The sequence below is a fragment of the Mesoplodon densirostris genome, chromosome 7, assembly GCF_025265405.1.
Source record: "Mesoplodon densirostris isolate mMesDen1 chromosome 7, mMesDen1 primary haplotype, whole genome shotgun sequence".
Taxonomy (NCBI): domain Eukaryota; kingdom Metazoa; phylum Chordata; class Mammalia; order Artiodactyla; family Ziphiidae; genus Mesoplodon; species Mesoplodon densirostris.
This window is the reverse complement of record NC_082667.1, coordinates 5,336,326-5,361,425: the sequence shown is the minus strand read 5'-3', so window position 1 is coordinate 5,361,425 and position 25,100 is coordinate 5,336,326. Positions and strand designations below refer to the sequence as shown.

General features: G+C 46.6%; 1 protein-coding gene across 10 annotated transcripts in view; it reads left to right on the top strand.

The window, feature by feature from the left end:
* PPP6R3 (protein phosphatase 6 regulatory subunit 3) overlaps window positions 1-19,210 on the top strand; it is a 131,519-nt gene extending 112,309 nt beyond the window's left edge. For all 10 annotated transcript variants that reach the window (XM_060105386.1, XM_060105382.1, XM_060105379.1 and 7 more), the window contains 6 exons: window positions 34-155; window positions 4,361-4,514; window positions 5,913-6,019; window positions 7,408-7,558; window positions 13,619-13,738; window positions 16,969-19,210. In XM_060105386.1, the coding sequence (XP_059961369.1) occupies window positions 34-155; window positions 4,361-4,514; window positions 5,913-6,019; window positions 7,408-7,558; window positions 13,619-13,738; window positions 16,969-17,020 (706 nt within the window). In that variant the 3' untranslated portion in view covers window positions 17,021-19,210. The remainder of the gene's footprint in view (window positions 1-33; window positions 156-4,360; window positions 4,515-5,912; window positions 6,020-7,407; window positions 7,559-13,618; window positions 13,739-16,968) is intronic.
* The last annotated feature ends 5,890 nt before the right edge of the window (window positions 19,211-25,100 follow it).

The following is a 25,100-nucleotide window of genomic DNA, read 5'->3' as shown; positions in this document are numbered from 1 at the left end:
CAACATTAAATATTTTGGTCCTTTTTTTCCTAGCTCGGGGAGTACAGACAGTGAGGAAAGTACAGACTCTGAAGAAGAAGATGGAGCAAAACAAGACTTGTTTGAATCCAGTAGCGCCAACACAGAGGATAAAATGGAGGTAGACCTGAATGAACGTAAGTTGCCTTCTTCTTCCATATCAGCCGCTGTGTGTTGGAGATAGTCTACAGTATCTGAGATGTCTTCTGAAGGAATAGTTAAGTTGAAGCACATGTCATTTGAGTCCCCTTGAAGGTTTAAGTCTCAAGGACCGGGCCTAAGAGAAGGAGCAAGTTACTCCTTTGATGGGAGAGCATCTCTTTACGGTTTGGAAACCTTCTGTGTGAGTCTGGCTAGAGGACAGAGCACACTGGTAGGTCCGTCCTCTGGCTAAAGGGGAAAGACCGTAGATTCTGGAAAGATGAGGAAAGACTGATCTGTAGAATCAGGAGTGCACTTAAACCAGAGGAAACACCTTAAAGCTCGAACAGTTTTAAATGGGTTCTTCACGGTTTATTTATGAATCCTGTAATCCTAAAACTTGTCCAGCTAAGTGCTTATTTATGTTTTGCTACTTGCTAAGAAGACTTGTGTTAGCTGGCCTTTTAAAACTACTGTTAACTTCTCAGAGTCCAGACAAATTTTTTTGTGAAAGACGCATGTGGGTTGCTACTAGGGCTTTCCTCAAGGCTGAAAGGGCTTCCTGTTACCCAGGAAGGCCTTTAGGACTCAGTTCCAGAGGCTGAAACCCAGCTCTGGAGGTCAGTCAGGTTCAACCTCCTCGTAACCTCAGAGTTTAGCAGTAATCCAGCAAATCCCACGTGTTACAGATCCGAAAACGGAGAGCCACAGAGGAAGTACAGATCCTCTGTCCTCTCACTCCTTTCCCAGCTCACCTTCTTCACGAGGACGTGATACAGTTCAAATCAGCACGCCTTTATCAGGTTCCTCCTGTGTGCCAGGAGCTTAGAGCCTACTGACGAAATGGAGAGGTTCACCGTCCGGTGTGATGAGGATGGCGGGCCAGGGGAGCTCAGGGGGCGCCCGGCTCACCCCAGGCATCTGCAGAGACTTCCCAGAGAATGAGATGCATACTAAGGACAAGCAGGGAATCAGTCAGTTTGCACAGAAGGCAACTCGCATGCAGGCGCAGAGCTGTTTAATACAGCTCAGGAGAAGGGGGAGGTGGGGGAGGTGAGGCCAGAGGCCAGAGGAGGATTTCATCCTGGAGGCTGTAGTCCTCCTCCTGAGGGTTTTACTAAGACTTACAGTAGTTGATCTGTTTGGAGATGATCGCTGTGGGCAGCAGCGTGAGAGCTGGGTTAGAAAGCGCACACTGGAGACAGGAAAACCAGCAAGAGACTCACCATTACATGTGAGAAGTGGCGAGGGCTGATCAGGACAGGGGCCAGGCAGCAGGGAGAGAGAGACAGGCTGGAGACCCTGATCTTCTACCTCTAGAATGTGTGTGTGTTCACGTGTGCGGTTCAGTAGTGTTGAGTGTATTCACATTATTGTGCAGTAGATCCTCTAGAACTTTTTTGTCTCGCGAGGCTGAAGCTGCACCCACTAAACAACCACTCCCCGTTCCCCCTGCCCCAGCCCCCGGCAGCCACCATTCTACCTTCTGTCTCTGTGAATTTGACTCCTCTAGGGACCTCGTCTAAGTGGAATCACAGAGTATTTGTCCTTCTGTGACTGGTGTATTTCCCTTAGCATGATGCCCTCCAGGGTCATCCATGTTGGAGCGTATGGCAGGATTTTCTTCTTTTTTAAGGCTGAATAATATTTCAGAGTCTGTGGTTCTTTGAGGTCACTGGGTGGGTGATAAGTGACTTGGAGAGAGCACACACTTGGTATGACTCACTACCACTGTCACGGTGACGCTGGAGCTGGGTGTGGGGACAGGGAGAGACGGAGGGGGAGCATCCCGGATGAAGGTCCCATTCACCCTTACTCGATGGGGTGCGGCCTTACAGGTCTCAGCCCTCCTGACTCTGCTCCTTGGGAAGGGCTTCCTTTGCACTGACAGGTCCACAGGGGTCCAGGTGGGGCCGGGGAATGGGGGACGCTTTTCTTCTAGGGCTCTGAGCTGCCTCACCGCCCTGACTTTGAGAGCCTCCGCCATCCGCAGCAATCTCTGTGGCTTCTTTCAGTGGTTTTGGGGACTGTTGAGTTTTTAATGTTAGACTAATTCTGGGGAGCTAATCTGGGAAAGAATATCCCAAAATGATAACAACAACAGGAAAGTCATTTTTGTGTAGCCTAGTTTAGTTATGAAGTGGAACTTTGACTTGGATGGAATGAGTCTAGGACTTTGCATATGGTGGGCAGGCAAAAATGCCTGTCAGGTTGTTCCTTCTAAGGTTGCAGGTGAGGTTTTCAGACACTGAGGTATCATCCCTTCTCAGTGCCAGTGGAGCCCAGCCGCACACACACAGAGCGCAGTGCAGGAAGCAGGCCCTCATTTAACCCTCAGGACTAAGCAGATGGTCGTATCCCAACTGAACAAATGAGGAAAGCCAGGCTAAGGGGAGTTAAATAACTTGCCCAGAGTCACAGTAAGGTGGTGTGTCTGTAAAATTGGTACACTTCTGTTGTACACAGGTACTTCTCGGTCATTTGTCTCTAGGAGAATCCCCAAATAGCTAGCAGATTCCCTAGTCTAGCATTCCTTGCTTACAGCCTGGAGCTTGCAAATTGTGATTGAAAACACCCTGATAAAGAACAGTGGTCCCCACACCCAGCTTGTCCCAGCAAGGATTTGGGCATTCAGCACTGAGTACTGTGAAGGAAAGCATGGTGTGCGATGAGAGCGAGCAAACAGACAGACCTGATTTCATCTGACGGGACACATCTCAGGTGTCGACATTCAAACAGAGACCAGCAGGTTGGACCCAAACTGCAGCATGAGAGGCGCAGCACAGACAGGGAGCAGCGCCCCTGCAGTCCCGCCCCTCCCACCTCTGAACGCACTCCTGTGCCTATAGGACCTAGAAAGTCAACAAGGAAAAAGCTCCTCTCTACTCTCAAAACTGCACTTCTGACACCAAATGTGTGAGTTTCCCACACAGACCATTTCTCCACACCAGCTGAGTGTCCTGTACAGCTCAGTTCAGGCACTGACTACCTGGGCTTACAGTCAGACCACACAGGTTAAGGGCTCAGTCCCACAAGATAGCTGCCCTGCCCCAACCAAGTACTTCTGACCAACTGGCTATAAATAGGGAATTCCCGTGACCTCTTTGGGTTTGATTATTTGCTAGAACTGCTCACAGAATTCAGAGAAGCACTTTACCTGCTATTACCAATTTATTACAAAGGATATTTTAATGGACAGCCAGATGAAGACGTAAATAGGACAAGGTCCAGAAGGGCCCCAAGCACAGGAGCTTCTATCCCCATGGAGTTTGTGATGTGCCACCCCTGTCGCCAACCCGGAAGCTCTGAAGTCCTGCAGTTTGGGTTTTCATGAGGACCTCGTTAAGTGGGCATGATCGATTAAATCATTGATCATTAGTGATTAACTTGACTTCCAGCTCCTCTGCCCTTCCGGAAGGTTGGGGGAGGGGTGGTGGGGTAGGTCTGAAAGTTCCAACCCTCTCACCACCTGGTTGCCGCCTCGCCGGCCCCCACCCTGCGGCTGTCCAGGAGCCCCCAGCCGCCAGTCATCTCATCAGCACCCATCTGTCACTTCAGAGGTTCCAAGGGTTTGGGGGGTGGGTGGGCAGAGACCAAACACATATTCCTTATTATGTCACAGGAAGCCTTGCTGCTGTTTGTGCTAACGGTAGTAGACTGCAGGAGAGTGTGAGTGTGGAGCGTGGCCGGGCATGGACTGGGAAGCATTAGGTTGTTTCCAGTTTACTGCAATTGAATAGCCAGCGTGCTTTTCTTTTAAAAAAATAAACTATTTATTTTGGAATAATTTTAGATTTACAGAAAGGTTGCAGAGATTGTCAGGGAGTGGCTGTATACCCTTCACCCATCTTCCTCCCGATGTTAATATAACCTTGGTACATTTGTCAAAATTAAGAAATTAACATCAACGTGTTCTTTTACGTGTGGCTTTGTATTCTTGTGTGATAATCTCTATTGGAAAAAAATCATAGAGAGGAATTGCCAAGGGATCAAAGGGAACACACGGTTTTATAATAGGGTAGATGCCACCAAACTGCCCTCCAAGTGGCTGTACCGTGTCCGCTTCTCCCCACGGTGTATTCGAATGCCCTTGGCCCACAACTGCGGGCTTTTCATCATTGCACATCTGTTTTTGAAAAATACTTGTGTTATAGTAAACTGCTGAGGTGTTCTCAAAATGAAATCCTTCCCCTCTTTTTAGCGCCCAGCTGGTCAGCCAGCTTTGATGTCCCCATGGAGACAGCGCACGGGGCTCCCTTAGACTCTGTGGGCTCTGACGTCTGGAGCGCAGAGGAGCCGGTGCCGACTAAGGAGACAGGCTGGGCTTCGTTTTCCGAGTTCGCGTCTTCCCTGAGGTGAGCGTGTGCGCCAGCTCTCAAGCTTTCCACACGGGAACCAAGGATGCCATGGGTGTTGCTGACACTGTTTGTCACCTTGGTTTTCTTCCAAGCTGAACATAGTGCCTTAAACAAGATTGAACATCAACAGGGGGAGATATTGACACAGCTATGAGTTACAAGAAAAACAGTCCTCCTCCTCCCCCTTTCATCCAGGATGAACTGGGAAAGGAGTAGATCATAACGAAGTAGGCTGGGGAGCTGTGGCCAGCACGTCAGTCAGCACAGGGCTGATGAAGGTTCGGGACAGGCTTGGGGACGAGGTGGAGCCAAAGGATTCCTGGCAGATACCTCAGTGTGGAATATGACAGAAAAATGCAGAATATATCTTGAATTTAATAGATAATACGAGCTTGTACTTCGCTTGTAGCTGGTCTAGTGCTGTAAATTAAGGGGTGTGACGGGTATGGCTGTCAATCTTGTTAATTGTAATTCTCAGTAGCAGCAGCAGCCTGTCATTTTGTAGTTTTCCTGAATAATACTGTCAGCATTTGAGTATTAACCGTGGATTTCATGTCTTGTTAGACTTACTTTGATTTGATTAACGTTGTTTTATTTCATCTACTGAAAAACAACCAATCTCCAGCGCCCCATTTGAAAGACTTTGTTGCTTTCCCCATCCTAACCAGTGATGTTTTTAAACAGTCACTGGTAATGGGAAAGATACGACGACAAACTGTTACGAACTAGCATGTACCGTTACAGAGAATCCAAAGAGGTGGCTTTACGGCACCTCTAATAATAGCAGTGAGCCGTTATTCAGAGGTAGAAGTGAGATTTACAGAAAATATCTCCAAAATATGATGAATTATTTCACTGACTCTTCCAGTGCAGGACAGTCAAGTTTCCAGCTCTTGCTTTTCTGGTTACTTGAGAATGTTGTTGAAGCATCTTGCTTCCCTTTACAAGTCCTTATGCACAGGCCGTGTTTTCTCATTAAATATCATTAGGAGGGCCAGGCCCTCTAGGCAGTTTGGCTTGAGGTGATAAGGAGTTTTGTAAAAATGGCACTGTAGATACAGTTCATACTGTACAGTGTACACACTGCTGTCCCAGCCCTGGGAGCCTGGTGATTATGTGACCGTGAGGGGCTGGGGGCATTTTGAAAGTGTCTGGAAACCTCTGGGAAGTCCCTGTGTGACTGCCCTGCTGACTTAGCAGAATATCGGCCTACCCACACTCACCTGCTCCTCCAAGCCACCGTCCATGCGTAGATCTGTGTGTCATTCATTGGAGTCTATAACCACCTGTGTCTCCCCAGTGGAACTGGAACTGATGTTCCAAGGTTTTTTGGGAATAATGATAACTGAGGTCTGTTTCCCACTGCTAACCTCTGAATTTTCTCTCTTCTAAAAGCACAAAAGACTCTTTAAGGAGCAGTTCTCCAGTGGAAATGGAGACCAGCACGGAGGCAGTAGGCCCGCTGGCGCCCAGTGCAGCTGCGCTGGCAGTGCAGCCGGAAGGTGGGTGCAGAGGCCGGGGCACGGCCTGTGGGCCGCCCCTCTGGTCGCGGTTCACACCGTAACTTCATCCTGAGTCTCCTAGGTCGGAAAAGTTGTCTTTGTCCACAAAGCAGGTTTTTTAAACAGTTCAGGGGCTCCGAGGATCCAGGAAAATGAGATGGTGGGTCTGATGTGCGCAGGGCTATTGAGGAAAAGAAGTTGTGTGTGTTTGCCAGAACCACAGCATGCTGATCCCAGAACAGTAAGGGACCTACGTTACCAGTCATTCGGTTCCTTCAGGACAGGAAAGGAAACAGGCCCAGAAAGGATGAATGGCCTAGCTTACAGCACCCAGGGTGAATAAAACCAGAACTAGTCATGTGTGCTCCAAGCCCATCTTGCACCCAGCTCTTGCGTCCCTTGGAGTTTGCTTACTTGGTGCATATGTGTATGTCTGGGCACATTTCAGGCTCTGTGGTGGTTTATTTTCTTCCCACCTTTGTGAATAGATGAAATGGTCAAGGGTATCCAGTGGCTGTCTCTTTCAAAACATGCACTTGTTCCTTGCATAGGCCCTGAACGATTTTCAACCTGATGAGGGGTGTGGCAGGTGGGGGGGGAGCGCGGAGGTTAGTGAAGGGGCGAGGAGTGGGCGTGGATAGTATGTGGAGGAAACAGAGAAGTCAGTCCTTAGGAAAGGAAATGAGGGCACAGGTACCAGGGGGCGGGACATTAATAAACCCAGAAATTGGTATTTTGTAAACATTCTATATAGATGACCTAATTTATCCCTCAGCGGCTCTACAGGTGGCTTCAGATACCCCCATTTTGTGGATAAGAAAACTTAGGCATAGGTTGGGTGCTTTGCTCCGGGCTCTGAGGTTGGTAAGTGGTAAGGTGGTAAGGCTGGGTGTGAATTCAGGGAGTCTGACTTCAGAGCCTACAGTCATAACCAGTATACCCCATGGCTCCCTCTTATAGAACAAAGAAATAATCCACAGGGAACCAAAAAAGGTAACTTTAAAAGAAAAGAGTAGGACCCAAGTGTGGGACAAGTGAGAGGAGAAGGATGAATGAGAAGAGTGCATAGATAAACCATGAACTGGGTTCTGGTGGGTTGTGGTTGTAGAATATACAGCCGCCCGTCTTTCCTGCTCTGGGAACTGGAGAACATGAGGGGCAGGAGAGTTGGCTGGGAGAAAGCTGGGTGTGCGGGTAGCTGGGGAGACTGGGGCTACTCACTGGTCCTACGCGGCGAGGAACCCACGCAGCTTCTCTCCTGTGGGCATCGCTAAGAGGCAGCAACAGGCAGGTCACGTCACTTTCCTCCTTCTTCAAGCAATAGAGGTAACATTGGGTGGCTGGGTCTGCACAGGTGTTCGTGACGTTCAGCTCTGTGTCCTTTTCAGCGCCAGGCAGCGTGGCCATGGAAGCCAGCTCTGACGGAGAGGAGGATGCAGAAAGTACAGACAAGGTAACTGAGACAGTGATGAATGGCGGCGTGAAGGAAACCCTGAGCCTCACTGTGGATGCCAAGACAGAAACCGCGGTCTTCAAAAGGTAACCAGGGCTGCAGTGTGCTGGCAGCTTCAGGTTGTTGGAGGGGCGGGGTGGGGGGCGCAGGGGAGAGAGACCGCAGATATTAACGGCTTTAATTTGATTCAAATGTGGGTTCAGACATTAGCCTGACATCTTTCTAATAATATCTCCGTTAAATTCATTGAATTTTAACAAAGAGGTGGAGTTTGGGTCGTTTAGTGTCCCCCCCGCCCCGTTTTCTTTAAAGATTATTTATTTACTTATTTATGGCTGCGTTGAGTCTTCATTGAGGCACGCAGGATCTTTTGTTGCGGCGCGCGGGCTCCTCTCTAGTTGTGACGTGTGGTTTTCTCTCTCTAGTTGTGGCACGCGAACTCTGTGATTTGCGGCACACGGGCTCTAGTTGAGGTGCGCGAGCTCAGTAGTTGTGATACGTGGGCTTAGTTGCCCCACGGCATGTGGGATCTTCCCTGACCAGGGATCGAATCCGCATCCCCTGCCTCGTAAGGAGGATTCTTTACCACTGGACCGCCAGGGAAGTCTCACCCCTCCCCTTTTAATAGTGTTTAGAAGACTGTAGATTCAGAACACTGATGGATTCAAAATACATGAGTATAAAAAACTGGCAATCTCTAGCCATGATAGGAATTGCACTGGATACAGGCAGGCTGCAAAGCTTGGACCATCTAAGCCAAAGGTTTGGTACTATACAGATCATTTTCTCCAGACATAATGCAGCCAGCAGAACTCAGTAGCAAAATGATAGCTTTAAAAAAACATATGTGGAAATTAGCCTCACTTCTAAACTCATAGGTCAACAAGGAATCATAAGATGAAAAACTTAAAACTGAAAGAGTAATGAAAAAGTTCTATCGAAACCTACAGACTGCAACTAAACCAGTGCTTAGAGCTCTGGTCTCCATCTTACACAGACCCTTTCAGATCACGAGAAGTAATGCTTCCCGACTCATGAAGTCAAACAAAGCATGAAAGAAAAAATAATTGTAGGCTAATTTCATGTGTGGGTCTATATGTAGAACACCTTAAAGTTAAAAGCTAGCAAACCAAATCCAGCAGTGTATTTTTAAGTCATGACCAAGGATGTATTGCATGAATGTAAGGATGTTATAACATTGTAAAGATTATTGAAGGTAATTCAGATAAAAGGATAAAAACCCTTTGGAACTTCGATAGACAGAAAAGCATTTGATAAAAATTAAAGTTGTTTGTGACTATTTAGCAACCTAGGAATAGAAAATAGCTACTGATAAAAGTGTCTACTGAAAGTCTACAGCAGACTTTATTCTTAACGGTGAAGCATTATTTTGAAGAAATAGTCCCTTCAAAGACATGACCCAGGGCTTCCCTGGTGGTGCAGTGGTTGAGAGTCCGCCTGCCGATCCAGGGGACACGGGTTCGGGCCCCGGTCCAGGAAGATCCCATATGCCGCGGAGCGGCTGGGCCCGTGAGCCATGGCCACTGAGCCTGCGCGTCCGGATCCTGTGCTCCGCAACGGGAGAGGCCACAACAGTGAGAGGCCCGCGTACCGCAAAAAAAAAAAAAAAAAAAAAAAGACATGACCCAGACAGCGAACCCTGCAGTGACTGCTTCTCTTCAGCACTGTGCTGCTGGTCTTAGCGCACACAGCATAAATAAAAACAGATTTGAAAGAGATGAAATGGTTGTTTGTTTGTAGGTTATGATTTTCTACATAAAAAATTCCAGTGGAATCTATAGGTAAATATTAGAATTATGAGGAAAGTTTAACAAGTTTACTGGATGCACCCACAAATCAATTGCACCTTATAAGCCAACACAAGATGTCTTAGATGTGTCCCTCCCCCCTTTTAAATGAAAAGTTAAACATTGTCTGTAACTAAGACTGAAAAAAAGAAAGGCATAAATAAATAGGGAGATATACCATGTTTGCTAATGGGACGATATCTTTGGCATTTCTTAACAAACTAATCTATAAAATGAACGTATTTCTCATCAAAATCCCAATGGAGTTTTTATGAAAGGGAGAAGCAGATTGTGAGAGTCCCAGAGAAGACCAAGGGGAGCCAAGAACAGCCAAGATCATGTTAAAGAGAGTCAAGTGCGGGGGCTTCACAGTGTCAGGCAGCAAGACTTACTCTTACTGAGATGATGCATGTGACCGAGGCACAGAGCTGTACAAACAGACAGACAGACCCCCTACACTCACGTGTTAGGGTGACATAAGCTGGTGAGGAAGGAAGGGACTAATAGTGATTATCCAATGTTGGAGAAAAATAAAATTAAATCTCTCTCTCAACATAAGTATGAAAGGCAAAACTACAACTTTCAGAAGACAGCATAAGAGAGTATCTTACAACTTTATGGTAGAGGGTTTCTTAACCATAAAAAAGCCAAACCATAAGGGGAAAGATTAATAAATTTGACTTTATTTAATTTCTAGTATCCTAAAAGACACAATAAAATGAAAAGACAAGCCGTAACCAGCAAAGAAACATGAGTAGCAGGATATAGGAAGAACCTAATATCAAAGGAAGAGGCACAATCTAATAATAACTTCTTAAAGTTGACAAAGGGTACAAACAAGCCATTATTGGTGGAGGAAAGCAAGGAGCAGACTAACGGGTCAGCCTCAGCCTCGTGTCAGCGACAGTAATGACTTGGTGCTATTCCATGCGTGTTTGTTTGTTTGTTTTGGCTGTGCCATGAGGCATGTGGGATCTTAGTTCCCCAAACAGGGATGGAACCCATGCCCCCTGCAGTGGGAGCGCAGAGTCTTAACCACCGGACTGCCAGGGACGTCCCTCCATGCATGTTAATCTATTAATTCCTATCTAAATTGTTACAGAAAATAGAAAAAGTGCAAAAGCTGCCTGGATCTTTTTATGAGGCAGTGAAATCTTCATTCCAAAACCAGATAAGGATAATTACGGAAAATGATCAGCTTATGTCACTTACAAGCAAACTAAATGCAAACATCCTATATAAATAAAATATTTGGTAACTGAACCCAACAGTATACTAAAAATAATTCATAATGATCAGTTAGAGTTTATCCCTGGACTGCAAGGATGGTTCAGCATCAAGAAATCTGTCAGTGTAATTCACTGCATATTAATAGAGTGAAAGAAAGCCATTTGCTGTTTTTGATGAAGCTTTTGAAAAAAGCTATATATGATTAAAACACTGAGCAAATCAGGAAGAGAAGTGAATTTCCTTAACTTGGTAAAAGCTAAATACCAAAATACTACACCAAAAAGTATACTTAGTGAAGAAACTTTAGTTGCATTAACTTGAATGGACGGAGCAAATAGGGATGGATGCCCAGTGTCACTGCCACCGTACAGGCAGTCCTGGGGGGTGTTAGGAAGGAAGGAGAAAGAGATAGAGGTGCAGGTAAAGGTGAGATGGGAAGTGACGAAACTGATCATTTGCAGGTGATAATGATCAACTACAACTAGGTCAGTAGCAGACGTGTAAGATTTCAGCAAAGCTGCCAGGTAAGAGGGCAATTTAAAAAATCAGTAGCCTTTCTCTACATCAGTAATAGCCAACTAGGTTGTATATATAATAAAAAGGAAAGTGCCAGTCACAAAATGCATCCAACTATAAATTATTTAGGAATTATCTTAGCCCAGATATCTATAGAGAAAACTCGGAAGTGCTAATAAAAGAAGCCACAGAAGAAGATCTGGACAAGTGAAGGCCATCACAACGAGATGGGACAGCTCAGTGCTGCAGAGACACCCACCATCACCAAATTAATCTGTAAGTTTAGTGCAGTCCCAGTCACAATTTCAGTTGGATTTTTAAGACACTTGGTAAACACATTCTAAAATTCAGGTGGAATAAACAGTTTCCCAAATTGCTTAGAGAGCCATAGAAGGGTTAAATGAGAGACTTAAGCTGGCAGTACTGGTCGTGCTGCAAAGTCTGAATTCTTAAAACACTGTGATGTTAGCACACAGACAGTTCAAGGGGCCTCGGTGGTGAGAGCGCTCAGTCCCAAGGCGGGTGGCGTAGCAGGTGAGGGAGGCGGGCTCACTCCAAGGCAACCAGTGAAGCCTGAGCACGAAGGGTGAGAGCACACGTGCAGCGCCTCCTGTGTGCCCAGCGCTGTGCCAGATGTTTCTCACGTGTTAACTCGTTTGTTTCTTTCAAGGACCCTATAAGATAAGTACCATGGCTATCATCCCACTTTCCAGATGACGAAAATGAGATACTGGAGTTAAGTGAGGTGGCCAGAGTCTCATGGTAGTTAGAAGAAAATGCAGTGTATCCTGACCTGTGGACAGAAAAGGACTTCTTTTTCAAAACAAAGCAACCACCAAAAGCATACACCTCATGCAAAGAACAGAATTGGATTACATCAAATTTAAGAATTTCTGGTTAATAAAGTATTGTAGACAAAATTAAGAGGCAGATGGCAAATTGAGGCGGGGGGAAAGCTTACAGCTCTCAATCAGTCAGAAATGAACATTTAATATTCAAACCAGTAGGGAAAAGATGTAGAAAACGCAAATCAGAAAATGGTCAAAAAATATCATTAGGCAGTTTACGGGCAAGGAAACCCAAAGGGGCAAAACTAAGAAGAGATACTCAAAATTCATTCATTATCAGACACCTCTTACTAGACTGGCAGGAATTGGAAAGGTGGGAAATGCTGAGTATTGGTGGGGCTCTGGGGCTACAGGGGCCCTGTCGCCCTGCTGGTGGGCATGCTGGCTGGAAGGATGACCAGCATTTTCCACTCCTGGATGTAGAGCCCTGAGAAGTGTCCCAGCGGGTCCACTGGGGCCTCAGCAGGCAGTGGCAGCGTTGCAGCCCTGTGCACAGAGGCACCGGTCGCTGTGAGAACGCGGTAGAACGGGAGGTGTGCGCCGCGGGATGCTGTGCCACAGGCAGCAGGAAAAGACAGCCCTCCAGACTGTGCTGGTACAGAGATAAATGCAGAGAGGTGTGCGGTTCCAGGCCAGTGATGTGTCTCAGAATACACGTACAAGAATGAAAGTAACATGTATTGAACACATCAGGAGAGTTGCCTTGGTGGGCAGGGAGTGGAGAATGGGGATAAACTAGGAGGAGTAGTGAACTAGCCTTCCTTCACTTGCCTCCTGGTAAATTGCCAGGCCCATCTGAAAGCCACTGAGAAGTCATCCTAAAGCGAGGTTTTTCATAAGCAAATCTGGGACAGGATCCCACGCTAAGAATGGTGGGCTGCCCCAAAGGGAGCCGTTAGCCGCCCTTCAGCTCAGTTCAGTGCCGTCTCGAATTGTGTCAAAACGGGAATGCCAGACACAACATAGGCAGAAGTCTAAATTCCCAGCCCACAGACAGTTGACAGCATTTGCTCCTTGTCTTTCTTTGCAAGAGCTATTTAAGGGGACAATCATCCTTTCACGTTTTGTTTCCCCAAGCCCTCTCTGTGACCCCTCAGGACCGGTTTTTACCTTTCTGGCCACTGTTCCTGGCTCTCTTTCCCTTCATGGTTTGTCCTTCTCACGCACTGTCAGAAGACAGCTCTCGAGAAGTTCGTCCTGGCTCAGGCTGCATGGCCTCCTGCTCACGTGACATCAGCCAGCAAGCTGATGGGGGGCTTGGTCCTGAGGGCAGAAATCTTTAACTAAAGACTCATTCCTTCAAACAGGTTCATTTGACACCTTCACCGAGTCTGCAGTTTTGCTTATGTGCAGTCGTGGACATATTATTCCCCCAAATACCTCATTTATAGGAGTATTCTGAAACTCTTGTACATTTCTTTTTCTGTTTTGCACACTTGGCTTCAGAGTGTTGAAATCCTACCGGTATGTACAGTGATGTGGGACCATTCTTTACGAGACACCAGCTGCATTACGTGGTCCCTCTTTCGGCTCCCAGTTGTGTGTGATCCTCCCCTTCCATGGTTTCCCAGTCGTGTCTGTGGTCCCTGTGATCCCCCCCTCCCACCCCGAGCATGCTCAGCCCCGGGGCTTGCTTGGATCCATGGCCGCCATGACTTCCAGAGCCAAATGCATGCGCCCTCCTCCTCCACCCGGTGCTGCTGCGTCAGGCGTCTAATGCTGCCTGTTGTCCTTTTTACTGCAGTGAGGAAGGAAAACTGTCTACCTCTCAAGATGCTGCTTGTAAAGATGTGGAGGAGAGCCTGGAGACGGCAGAGGGGAAGTCTGCAGCCCCCCGGCCCCCCAGCAGCAGCCCAGAGCAGAGGTAACCACCTGCTTCCAGCCGTCCTGCCTGGGCCCTGCTCTGGCTTTGTCTCCTGGGAGCTGGGAGGGAAGTTGGTATGGCGGTGGGGGGTCGTTACAGTTGTCCTCAGGTGTTCAGTGACTTGCACAGAAGCATTTTCTCAGTTCCGTACAGTAATCAGGGTGACTGAGCTGAGAACTTAGACGTAACAGTTCATCTCCGCCTGCAGAAGCTGAAAACTAACTGGTTTTTGGAGATTCAGTAACATCACTGGCTCTTTGAGAAATTATTTGGGCTGGAAGGGTCTCTCATGCTGGCATATCCCCTACCCCACCCTCCCTTTTTTTTGAGGCACCAGGTTGAGGCTGATACTGAGCCCTTCCAGGATTGGGTTCCCTCAGCACTGTAGTCACCCAGCTGCCAGGCACACACAAGCGGCTCCCTAGTGCCCGGTTCCCACAGATGTGTCCACGTGACACACGGGAGGGCTTTCCTGGAGACCCTTTCGTATGTGTGGCTAAATACTCTCAACTCTCAGATGAGTCCCTCTTTGGTTTTGTTTTTGCAAAATATTTATCTTGTCCGGATGAAGTGTGAAAATCCCACCACCAGAGCCAAGGGATTTGAAATGTGACGTTATCTGTCTAGTCACTTTTTTTTTTTTTTTTTTTTTTTTCTTGCGGTATGCGGGCCTCTCACTGCTGTGGCCTCTCTCGTTGCGGAGCACAGGCTCCGGACGCGCAGGCTCAGCGGCCATGGCTCACGGGCCTAGCCTCTCCACGGCATGTGGGATCTTCCCAGCCCGGGGCACGAACCCGTGTCCCCTGCATCGGCAGGCAGACTCTCAACCACTGCGCCACCAGGGAAGCCCTCTAATCACCTTTTGCTTAGACTGAGCCCGTGGTCTGGAGGGACAGGCCCAGCCAGAGCCCCAGCCCCCAAGGGCCACCCTGGGCTGTGTGCAGCCCCGCAGGCAGGGCGAGGGCGGCCTCCTGTTGCTCCAGAGCTTGTGTGGGAAGTTCAGGACTTGCCCTTGGACCACAAGGACCTTCGCTCAGTGCTGCGCAGACTGAACTGTTTTGATTAAATATATCCAAGTTTGTATATTCCTTCCATAAGGAATAAAGTAACCTTTAAAGCCGTTTCCGAGAAGTACTTTCCCTCTCACCTGATGCCCCCAAATCTAGGCATTTTAGGGGCAGTGTAACCAGTGGGAACCAGCAGGGGGCACTCTCTGTTCACTGGTCAGTAAACCTGTATGTTCATAGTGTAGCAAACCCTGCTTTTGTTTCTCTCATGGAAATTACAGCTGGGATGAGGGGTTTGCTTTTGTAATTAAAAACGTGTGTGTGTGTGTGTGTGTGTGTGTATGAAACAAATTAATTATAAGAACTGCTTGTGCGTGTTGGCTCTAGTGGCGGCTTTGGGAGGAGGAGACGGGATGGCACTCCGGCTGCAGGGGAGCCAGCCCCAGCTGTGCATCTAAGAGTTTGGGCAAATCACTTTTTTGCCTAGGGTTTGGTATGTTTTTTCAAAGGTCCTCTGTAGGTGTAACAACCTAAGCAGTCATTGTCACCTCCCTAGTGTCTCCCTGTAAATTTCCTTTATATGGAGAGCTGCCTACAAGATAGCTAACCTGTCCCACTTTGGAGTCGTTGCTCCTGGAGTATGTTCTTGGTTTCTCTGACATGAGTGATACAGCCTGCCTGTGGGATCGGTTACTGGGCTCTGGAGTGCAGGAGTGTTTGCCTCGGGGGACCCACTTGCTGTTCGTGCAGAGAAACATCTGGGATGAGGAGCCCTGCCTCTCCCAATCTGCAGGACTCAGGCAGTGGAGGAAAAAGGTGGGGAGAGCCAGTGGGAGAAGAGGGGCATCACTTGTCTGCCTGTCCTTCCTCCGTCCAACACACACATGAGTGCGGCAGCCACTGGTGATAAAGCAGTAGCAAAACAGACCCCACAGATAATATATAGGGACATGAAGATAAATAAAGCTGGATAAAGGAATAGGAGTCCCACTTTAGGTAGGGCAGTCGGGGCATCTGAGCTGCTGTTTTGGCGGGGACAGAGGTAGGTTTTCTGATGTGTCACATTTGCATTCTACGGCACTGTTGACAATGAAGATAGCCATTAGGGACTTTCTGTATGCAATCTTACCGAGATGGTTCCTGTCAAAACCAAATACTAATTTTGAGGTTGACAGATGTGCACTATTGCACATAAAGCTTTTCATTGCCACAAAATTTTATTTATCAGTATTTATCAAGTATGTACGGTATCTGTGCAAACAGGTACCTTGCATACGTTGTATACTTATCTCTTTGCCGGGGGGTGGTTATTGTCCCCCTTTTACAGGGGTAGAAAACTGAGCTGAGAGAGGTTAAGACACGGCTTGTAAGTGGCGAAGGCAGGGCATGTGCCCGGTTATGTCTGGTTCCAGAATGCTAGTGCCTGTGTCTCTGTGATATATTGAGACACCATGGAATGTAGGTAGAGGCTGCTGTGTGAGTGGAGCTGACTTCGTGGGTCTCTGTTAGGATTAGCAGGGGTCTGAAGCACTCTGTAAAGTTGGAGTGCCGGCTCAAGAGTACTTGTGCTTCCCAATTTCAGCTCTAAACATCTTTCCCCAAGTCTCGTTCATAAGATGTAGGTCACACTGTAGTTCGGCAGGAAGGTCCTGGGTAACCTGTCCCCACTTTGTTCCTTTTGTATCCCCCTCTCCCCCCACCCCCGCCCCCTGCAGCGTCACCCCTGATGTTTGCTTCGGGGGAGCACGTTTGTTAAAGTGCACAACTTTGTTCTCAAAGTTGGTCCTTTTACAGACTTTTGTTGTTTCCCCCCCCCACCTCCCCAAGCCCCCAGTAGCAAAATCCTATTTTTATGAAGTGAAATTTTATGTGGATTGCAGTATGCAGAACAGAGAAAAAGCTGTTTTGAAGGAGGGATGAGCAAATAGCTCCTGAAGGTTTGGGGACCACTGACCAGTCTGTCCCTGTGCTTCTGAGAGGCTGAGGCACAGTGTGTCTCACGGAGGCCCCGCTCCTCTGCAGCCCTTGCTAAGTACTTAGCTCACCGGAGCTGAAGCTTAGAGCCGTTCAGCTAGGTTTTCTGGAGCTTCAGGAAGGTTCATTTAAGGAGCGTTTCATGAAGTAACTGCTGAGTGCTGGCTTTGTGCTAGGCGCTGCGTAGACAGTATTCAGTAAACGCTCCCCACCCTCGGGGAGCTACACGGAGTTGGTCTCACCCCGCAGGACTGAGCAGCCGAGCACGCCGGGCGATGCGGCGGTTAACGGCCCCGTATGATGAGCGCGCTCCGCTGCCGCCGCCGCTGCTGCTGCTGACCGGGGACCGCAGGCGCCACCGTGCGGGGTCCGGGGCTGCGTCGGGAGCCCGTCGAGCCACCGCTGCTGCACTCACTCTGCAAGGGATCAGGACCAGCAACCTTTATATTCTAGAGTCTAAGACGTTGTACAGAGAAACCCAGAAGTGTACAAATATTGCACATTGACAAATACCAAGAATTTTTGCGTATGTTTATATTGTATTGTTCTAAATAATGGGTAGCCTGTGAAATAAGATCTTGCCACCCATGTAATAATAGTAGTAATACTATAGTTAAAATGGCTGTAAGAATAGTTTTATAAAAGTGAATACACAGATCTATTGTATTTGAAACATAACTATTTGACAATTATTAGTGTGACCAAAGTATTAGGCAGTTTTCATACATTTTTCACCTTGTACAAAGTTCTGAATTCATTTTTCTTCCAGGTCGGCGAGGAGTTATAGGATTGAGATGCCCTCTAAGTGTTATTTTGGTTGTTCTAACTTACAAAAGTGATTTTGAATAAGAAATACTTGGTGTTCTTTTTATAACCAGTTTTTGATTGGTAACTGTTTTCTGTATTGTTTAAAGCGGATCAAAAAATGTAAGTCTATTGGTAGAGATTAAGTATTTATTGCTACAACTTAGTTGATAAATTGATGTTATTGTAAAGCCATATGTTCTGTTAAAGTCTTGTTTGCTTGAACTGATTATCCCTACAGGTGAAACACTAGAATATTTGGAGTGTACATGGCTTGTGGTTTGGGTTTTTTTTGTTTTTGTTTTTTGTTTTGTTTTGGTTGTTCATCTGCCTTTTAACCCATTCACCAAAATTTACCTTGTTAACAAGCAACACCAATGAAAGTTTCAGAGCAATCTGCGTATCTCACATACCTGAATCATATTAGGCAAGTCAGTGGAAAAATGCTCGTGCTGCTAATGGAATTAGAGTGCGTTCATTTTACAGGCTAGTATTTTTAAACTAGAAATCAAAATCCGGCACCTAAGCATGTTAATTGTTTTACTGTACCTTGTGAGGTTTTCACTCGTAAATTCTAAACCAGTGTATTTTTTTTTAAGAACTGGTTTGTGTACATATATAGTGATTATGGATACTAATTCAGTGTAATTTATAATTTTCTATGTCAGTATAAAAATACATCACAGCCTTCTCAAACAGCTGAAGCAATATATTGTATATTGCCATATTGTCTGGTGAAAGGGTTAAATTACTTCACCTCCTGCACTTTTAGATGCAAATCAGTTTTTCATTTCTGTAATAGAAAATTATTCACGTATTTTTACATCATTTGTTTTTCCTGACCAGTATTTAAAACCAAAAGGATATTCTGAAAAATGGCCAACGATTTTTTTAGAAATAGCATCCCAAGCAGCGTGCCTAAACATTACATTGCATATGGAAATAAAAAAATCAAATGTCTAATGCCTTATTTCTGATTTACTTTTCCATTGTAAATGGTGTGGAAACCCTTCATGAGGTTTCCTGAGGCAGACCTTAGCCCTCAAGGACAGTGGAGTCGGCAGTGCCCCTGGGACAGACGGCAGGGCTGCTGTGCCTGGCCTTTGCGCGCCTCCTCAGGGACCCTTTCTGTTGGGAGCTCCTCTCAGAAGACACTGTCCTCGGGTGCTCTCCCCAGGACTCTAGCACTGCCAGAGGACAGGGCGCCCTTCGCTTGTCTCAAGGATGCTGACTGACGCGGCCCGGACCTCGGGGACTGTGGAAGGACGGCACGCTCTTGTCTCGCCTGGTGGAGAGCTTTGCGGGCACCGACCTGGCTCCAGGGGTGCACGCGCTACCCCTGTACCGTCTGGATTTGCTTGGCTTCTCCATCCCACCCAAGGTAAACACGGTGTCTTATTTCATCCCACCCACTGCTGATGAAAGGGCACTCAGGGTTTCTCCTTGGGGTGGTGTTTTGTTCTCTGACTCGCGTGGCAGGGAGGGGGCACTGGTGGGCAGCACAAAGGCTGTTGGGGGTGGGAGGGTGCCAGCCCCGGGGGCAGGAGCGAGCACAAGCTCACTGAGTTTCTACTTTCATTTCTGTGGGTTGGCCATACTGAATGCGAGACTAACAGATGTCTACTACACCATACCTGTATTAAAAAACGACAACAAAATAAAGCCTGATTCTTTGTTTCTAGAAGTCTTCTCTTGTACCTTGCTTGGGCTTTAATAACTAGACGGTGTGGGGCCTTATTGAGAGAAGCACCATTGGTTTTTGACGGGTCAGGCTTCCTGACACCAGCTCTCGTGCTGCATGCACCAGATCCTGCGCCGGGGAGACTGAGCAGCTGCACCCAGGGAAGAGCCTGCTGTCCCCAGGCTCGGGGGCTTGTCCTGCCCAGACGGCGGGAGCAGCCAGAGCCCGACGCGCAGGGGCTCCGTGTCCTTTGTCCAGGGATCCGCTGCGAGCTCGCGCTGTGCCTGTCCTCCGTGTGTGACGCCTCCCCAGCCTGGGGTCTTGGCATCCGCCCCCAGGAGGTAACTTCGGAGGCAAAATTTCTCAGGTGTTCCATAGTGGTGTTTAGAATGTGATGCTGCGTCACAGCTGCTCCTTTTCCCTCCTCCGTCTGTTCGCATAAGCAAGTGTCCCCCTGGTTGTTACCAATCCCCCAGAGCCAGCTAGTCACCAGGTCCCCCTGTGCTAGTCTGGGCACACACCTCTGGGTCCCCGGATGCCGCAGGCCCCGCTGAGCACTCAGAGCCGTGGGCTCCGGGCCGGGGCTGGCATTCACTCACGGGCCGCCCCACCCACCCAGGATGGAGAGCTTCTCTTTGTCTCAGCTGCTTTTTCTGTCCGATGGGGAAACCACAGCCACAAGTTCATGGACCTAAAGCACATAGTGTAGTTCTTGCCTTACTGTAAACACTTCATGAATGTTAGTATATGCTGTCTCCTCACTTCTCAACCCCCTAAGGTCACCTACTGGCCTTTCTAAATCCTGGCTTTGAGCCTCTGGTTCTGTTTACAAGCTGAACCTCCAGAAACTCAAGCACCTTCACTCCAGGCAGATGGATTTAGTCATTTTTCAGCTTCAGGGTCGGCTACCTGCCACGTGCCAGCTCTGGCCCAACACCTGTGTTTATAGGTGGTTTTCTTGGGACAGAGCTACGTCCCTTCGTTTGTCCATTGTCCACTGCTTTTGCACCACGGTGACAGGCCAGGAGTCGTGTTCCTTGTCTCGCTCCATAGCCGGTGTTCATTCTTTCCTTCGATTCGGTTTCTTCTCTCTGGATCCTGTTCCCGTCCTTACTGATACCTTTTTGGCTCGGCCATTCATTTTCAGCAGTCAGTGCATGCTGGCTTTGCCCTTACCGTCTGTACCAATCGTTCATTACTTACCTAATGAACGGACGACACAGTGTTGCCTTTGAATTTATTACCCTAGGTGGTTTATAAATGCTTAAAGGCAGGGACCCCTCGGCTGACTGTTTCCTACTGCCTTACGTAAGGCATTGAGTGGTTTGGTTTTGTTTCTCCTGTACAATTCTCCACTTGTTAACAGAAAACTGAGTTCTTAAAGCACTGTTCTAAAAGCTTTATGTGCATTAACTTTTTTTCACAGCAATTTTGTGAGATAGTTACCCTCATTTCACACGTGCATAAGAGGGACACAGAAGTTAAATAGTCTTGTCCAGGGATGCTCAGCTAGCAAGTGACAGTTGTGAAGATCAAGTGTAACACATTTAAATATATAACAGAACAATGCTCGACTGTGTAAATGCTCAATTAATACTAGCTGTTACAGCGCACTCCCAAACAAATCTTTTTGGTATTTTTTTTTTCTTAGAATTTGTCAATTTGATTTCCACGTAGAGCAGTGAGTGGAGACTATGAAACATCAAGTGTTTAATAGCCAGTAGAACAATAGAGATGTTACAGGCGTAGCAATGGACAAAGCCTGACAGCTACAAGGCAGTTTCAAAGCAGACCAACGTATGTATGAGAATTAAGTTTGATAAGCTTGCAGGAGTAGAGACTTTTGAGGGACTTGTGGGAATGCCCCTTCTTGCTCCTGGATCTGACCCTCAGTTGCCTGCTCTCATGATTCACTGGCAGAGTTGAGTAGTTGCGACAGAGGCCACATGGCCTGCAAACCGCAAAATATTTACTGTCTGGCCCTTATAGAAGAAGTTTGCTGACCCCTGAAATAGATCAATGAAATGGAATAGAATCCAGAAATAGACCCCACAAATACATGGTGAGTTGATTTTCAACAACACTGCCGAGGCAATTACGTGGGAAAGGAAAGTCTTCCCAACCAGCAGCTGGATATCTGTATGGGAGGAAATTAACCTTGTGTCCTCTCAAACACCGTATACAAAAATTAATACAAAATAGATGGTAGGGAGAATTCCCTGGAGGTCCAGTGGTTAGGACTCCATGCTTTCACTGCCCAGGGCCCGGGTTCAATCCCTGGTCAGGGAACTAAGATCCCGTAAACTACATGTCACAGCCAAAAAACAAAATAAAATCTATGATAGGTCTAAAACCATAAGCATTTACACAAGCTTCTAGAAGAAAACAACAATACCTAATCAGCTTTGGAATGGGCAAAGAATTCTTAGGACACAAAGCGCAAATCATAAGGGAAAAGACATGGGGCTTCCATCAAAATGACATTTTTCTGTCCTTCAAAATGAGCAGGTAGGCCATGGACTGCCAGGAAAAAAGTAATCTCTGTGTGTCCTGACAAAGGACTCATATCCAGAAAAATAGAAAAATGCAAATCAAAAATGAGATGAAAAACCCAATTTAATAAATGGGCAAGAGACTTGAACAGAGCATCACAAAGAAGGTACACGAATGAACAATAAGAACATGAGAAGTTGTTTAAAGGCATTAGTCACTAGGGGATGCAAATTAAAATCGCAAAAAGCTACCATTTCCCATCAAGTAGAATGGCCAAAGTTAAGAAGACCAAGAGTACCAGATATTGATGAAAATGTGGAGCTAGTAGAACTCAATGTATGTCCACAAGATGTACAAGATGTTTGTTGTCAATTTGTTCATAATAATGAAAGATCAAAAACATGTCCAACAGCAGGAAAATGGGTAAGCAGATTGTAGTATGTTAATAGAATATCAGCAATAAATCAGGATGAACTATTATAAATGCAGCATGGTGTATGAATCTCAAAAACACGTTTAGCAAGACACATGGAGTACGTACTGTATGTCTATATGAAACTTTAGAACTGGGAAGACTGATGGATGGTGCTGAAACTCAGAACATTGTTTGGTCCCGAAGGAGAAGGTGGGGTGGAGGGAGTGGTAATAAAGGGATATGGAAATCTGCGTCTTGCTTGTGATCGTGGTTACACGAGTGTAGACGTTTGTCAAAACTCAATAAACTACACTTCAAACCTATGCGTTTTATTATATGTAATTTATACCTTTTTTTTTTTCCTCTTAAGATAAGGGAAAGGAGAAAAATAAACACTGTTGAGGAGAACTCATTCCCCATGTCACATAAGCCATCATGGAATTGCCATTCCTCTCCAGCAGAAGAGGGATTTGGGAACAGGGTCTTGGGGCATGCTTGGGTTAGTGTTTTCTGGCATCCAGTGTGGCTCTGCTGCCCATGGAGAAGCTGCCTTCTGGGGTGCCCTTTTCATACAGGAGGCTTTTGTCCTTGTGTGGGGAGAGGCCTGTGTTGAGTGCTCCCTGTGAGCAGGTGGGTGCATTTAACCTAGGGGTCAAGTACTGGGGAGCATCCGAGCCGTGCCCTTCAAGACACTCTCATTAATAAAATGAGTATTTTGAATCCATTTGCTGTGTTTTATTTCCCAGAGGGGATGCTTTAGCGGGTTAAAGGCTGGCGGGGGAGGGGGCAATATTTACTGTCTCCTCTAAGGCTCTCACCAAGCTCTTGTTACATTAAGATAATAAAGGAGCAGCATTGAGGGAGTGGCATGAAAGTGGGCCCAGCACCTTCTTAGGGGCCCAGCTACTGACCCTGGCTTGATGGCTAAGTCTAATGGGTGAAAAGGATGAAGCACTGAGCATCGTGAGGGGCACTTGCGGGTCTCAGGTCTCTCTGTGGAATCTTAATGCTGGAGTTAACACTCTGGGCCTCTCCTTCCCTCATCTCTCAGTCTCAGGGGAGGTTACAAGGATTTATCTGGTTAATTCGGAGAGGATCTGCACTTTGTTTCAAGAGCCTCATGTGATCTTCCTTGCGTTTGCTGGCCTACAGAGGAGTGTGCTCTGGTCTGTTGTCTGTGTGTAAGCTGTCCAGCTCTGCTAGTGGCTAGGTATGCAGCTGTCTGAGTCAGGAGTGAGGGGTTAGCAGGCCCATTTCGTCACACATCTCTGGTTAGACTTTCTAACTCGGTTTTCTCCATGTGTCTCCCAAGTGCTAATTTTCACTTATTTCTGAGCTTTGGGGTAGAGAGAGTTTCCCCTAATCCACCCCCATCCCCAAACAAAGAAAAGAAAGGATGTAAGTTGCTACACTACATCTAGATTCTCTTTAAAAGGCAGGGTCAGACTAGGGTTGAAAATAAAACCCAGCAATATGTTGTTTATATGAAAGTCATAAAAATGACAATGGCTGAAAATAAATGAATAGAAAAAGTGGAAAATGCAGACAAAAAGAAAACATGATAGTATGCAGCAAAGCAAAATTTAGAGTTAAAAACACTGTTTAAGGACTGTGCATCAAACTAAATTGTAGCAGCCAATCGTAATTACTAGAAATGCAAGGAACAGGATTTCTATTTCCAGCTATGAGTGGTTTTATCAGATTAAACATCCTGCCAACAACAAGTTTTAAAAAGCTAGCTCTTTGGGACTTCCCTGGTGGTCCAGTGGTTAAGACTGTGCTTCCACTGCAGGGGGCGTGGGTTCAATCCCTGGTTGGGGAACTAAGATCCTGCATGCCGCATGGCATGCATGCATGCATGCATAAGTAAATAAATAGATAAATTAATTAATTTTTTTTAAAAAACTAGCTCTTTGAAGGCACTGGAGAGCAAACAAGACCGCAGGTGCTCAGAGGAGAACTGCACTGAAGTGAACCTGATATTCGATACCACTTTTCCCCTTTTGGCTTTTGCTGATTAAGTAACATGAGGCCCAGCAGAAAGCAGAGGCTCCGAGCTTTCAGCAGCCTTACAGGGCTGGGGAGACCATGGAGTGAAGGGTGACTGAAGAAGCCAAGACAGAAGGGACAAGAGCCTGGAGAAAAGAGGATCATAAAGTGAGCCTGACATTCACTGATCTTCCTCTCAAGGCCTTTGATGAGTCCTAAACTGTGCAGGGAGAGATGCCAAAAAGCTAAGTAGAAAATAGCAGCTAAGAAGAGTCTAGACAGGTAAATGTTGGGGAAGCAGGATTGGAGCTTAGGGACTCGAGGAGGAGGGACTGGTAAACAGCAAAACCACCAAAGGACCACAGCCTAGAAGCAGGAGCAAAGAGCAGTCTTACCAGAAGAAACAAATTCCCTCTCAAGGAAAACTGCACCACCTAAAGCCACTACCATTTTTCATACACAATGTTGGCTTTCAATAAAAGTTTCTTAGACGTGCCAAGAGATAAAACATGCCAAGTATTTTTAGACTTTAAAGTGTGATTAATATAGTCAAGAAAATAGATGACCACTAAAGGACTGGAATCTATCCCTGCTGCCAAAAACAAATTTCAAATGGAAATTCTAAAACTGAAACAGTAATTGGAATTTAAAACCCAATAAATGAATTTAAAAGCAGATTGGACAAAGCAGAAGTTAAGATTTTTGGACTTCATGTAGGTTTGTAGAAAACATTCAGACAAGTAGGAGAGGAAAAGGATTGAAAATACAGAACAGCACCTAAGAGAAAGAAAGGATACAGTAAAAACGTAACATGCATGTGTTTAGAGTCCCAGAAAGGGAAGGAGGAAGAAGGGGGTAGAAGAGACACCAAAACTATCAAAGACTTAAGCTGTAGATTCAAGAAATTCTGTGTATGCCCAAGGAGGATAAATTCAAAGAGAACCACAACTAGTGCTCTGTGGTAGTCGTAGTAAGGCTGTCAGAACCCAAAGAGAAAAT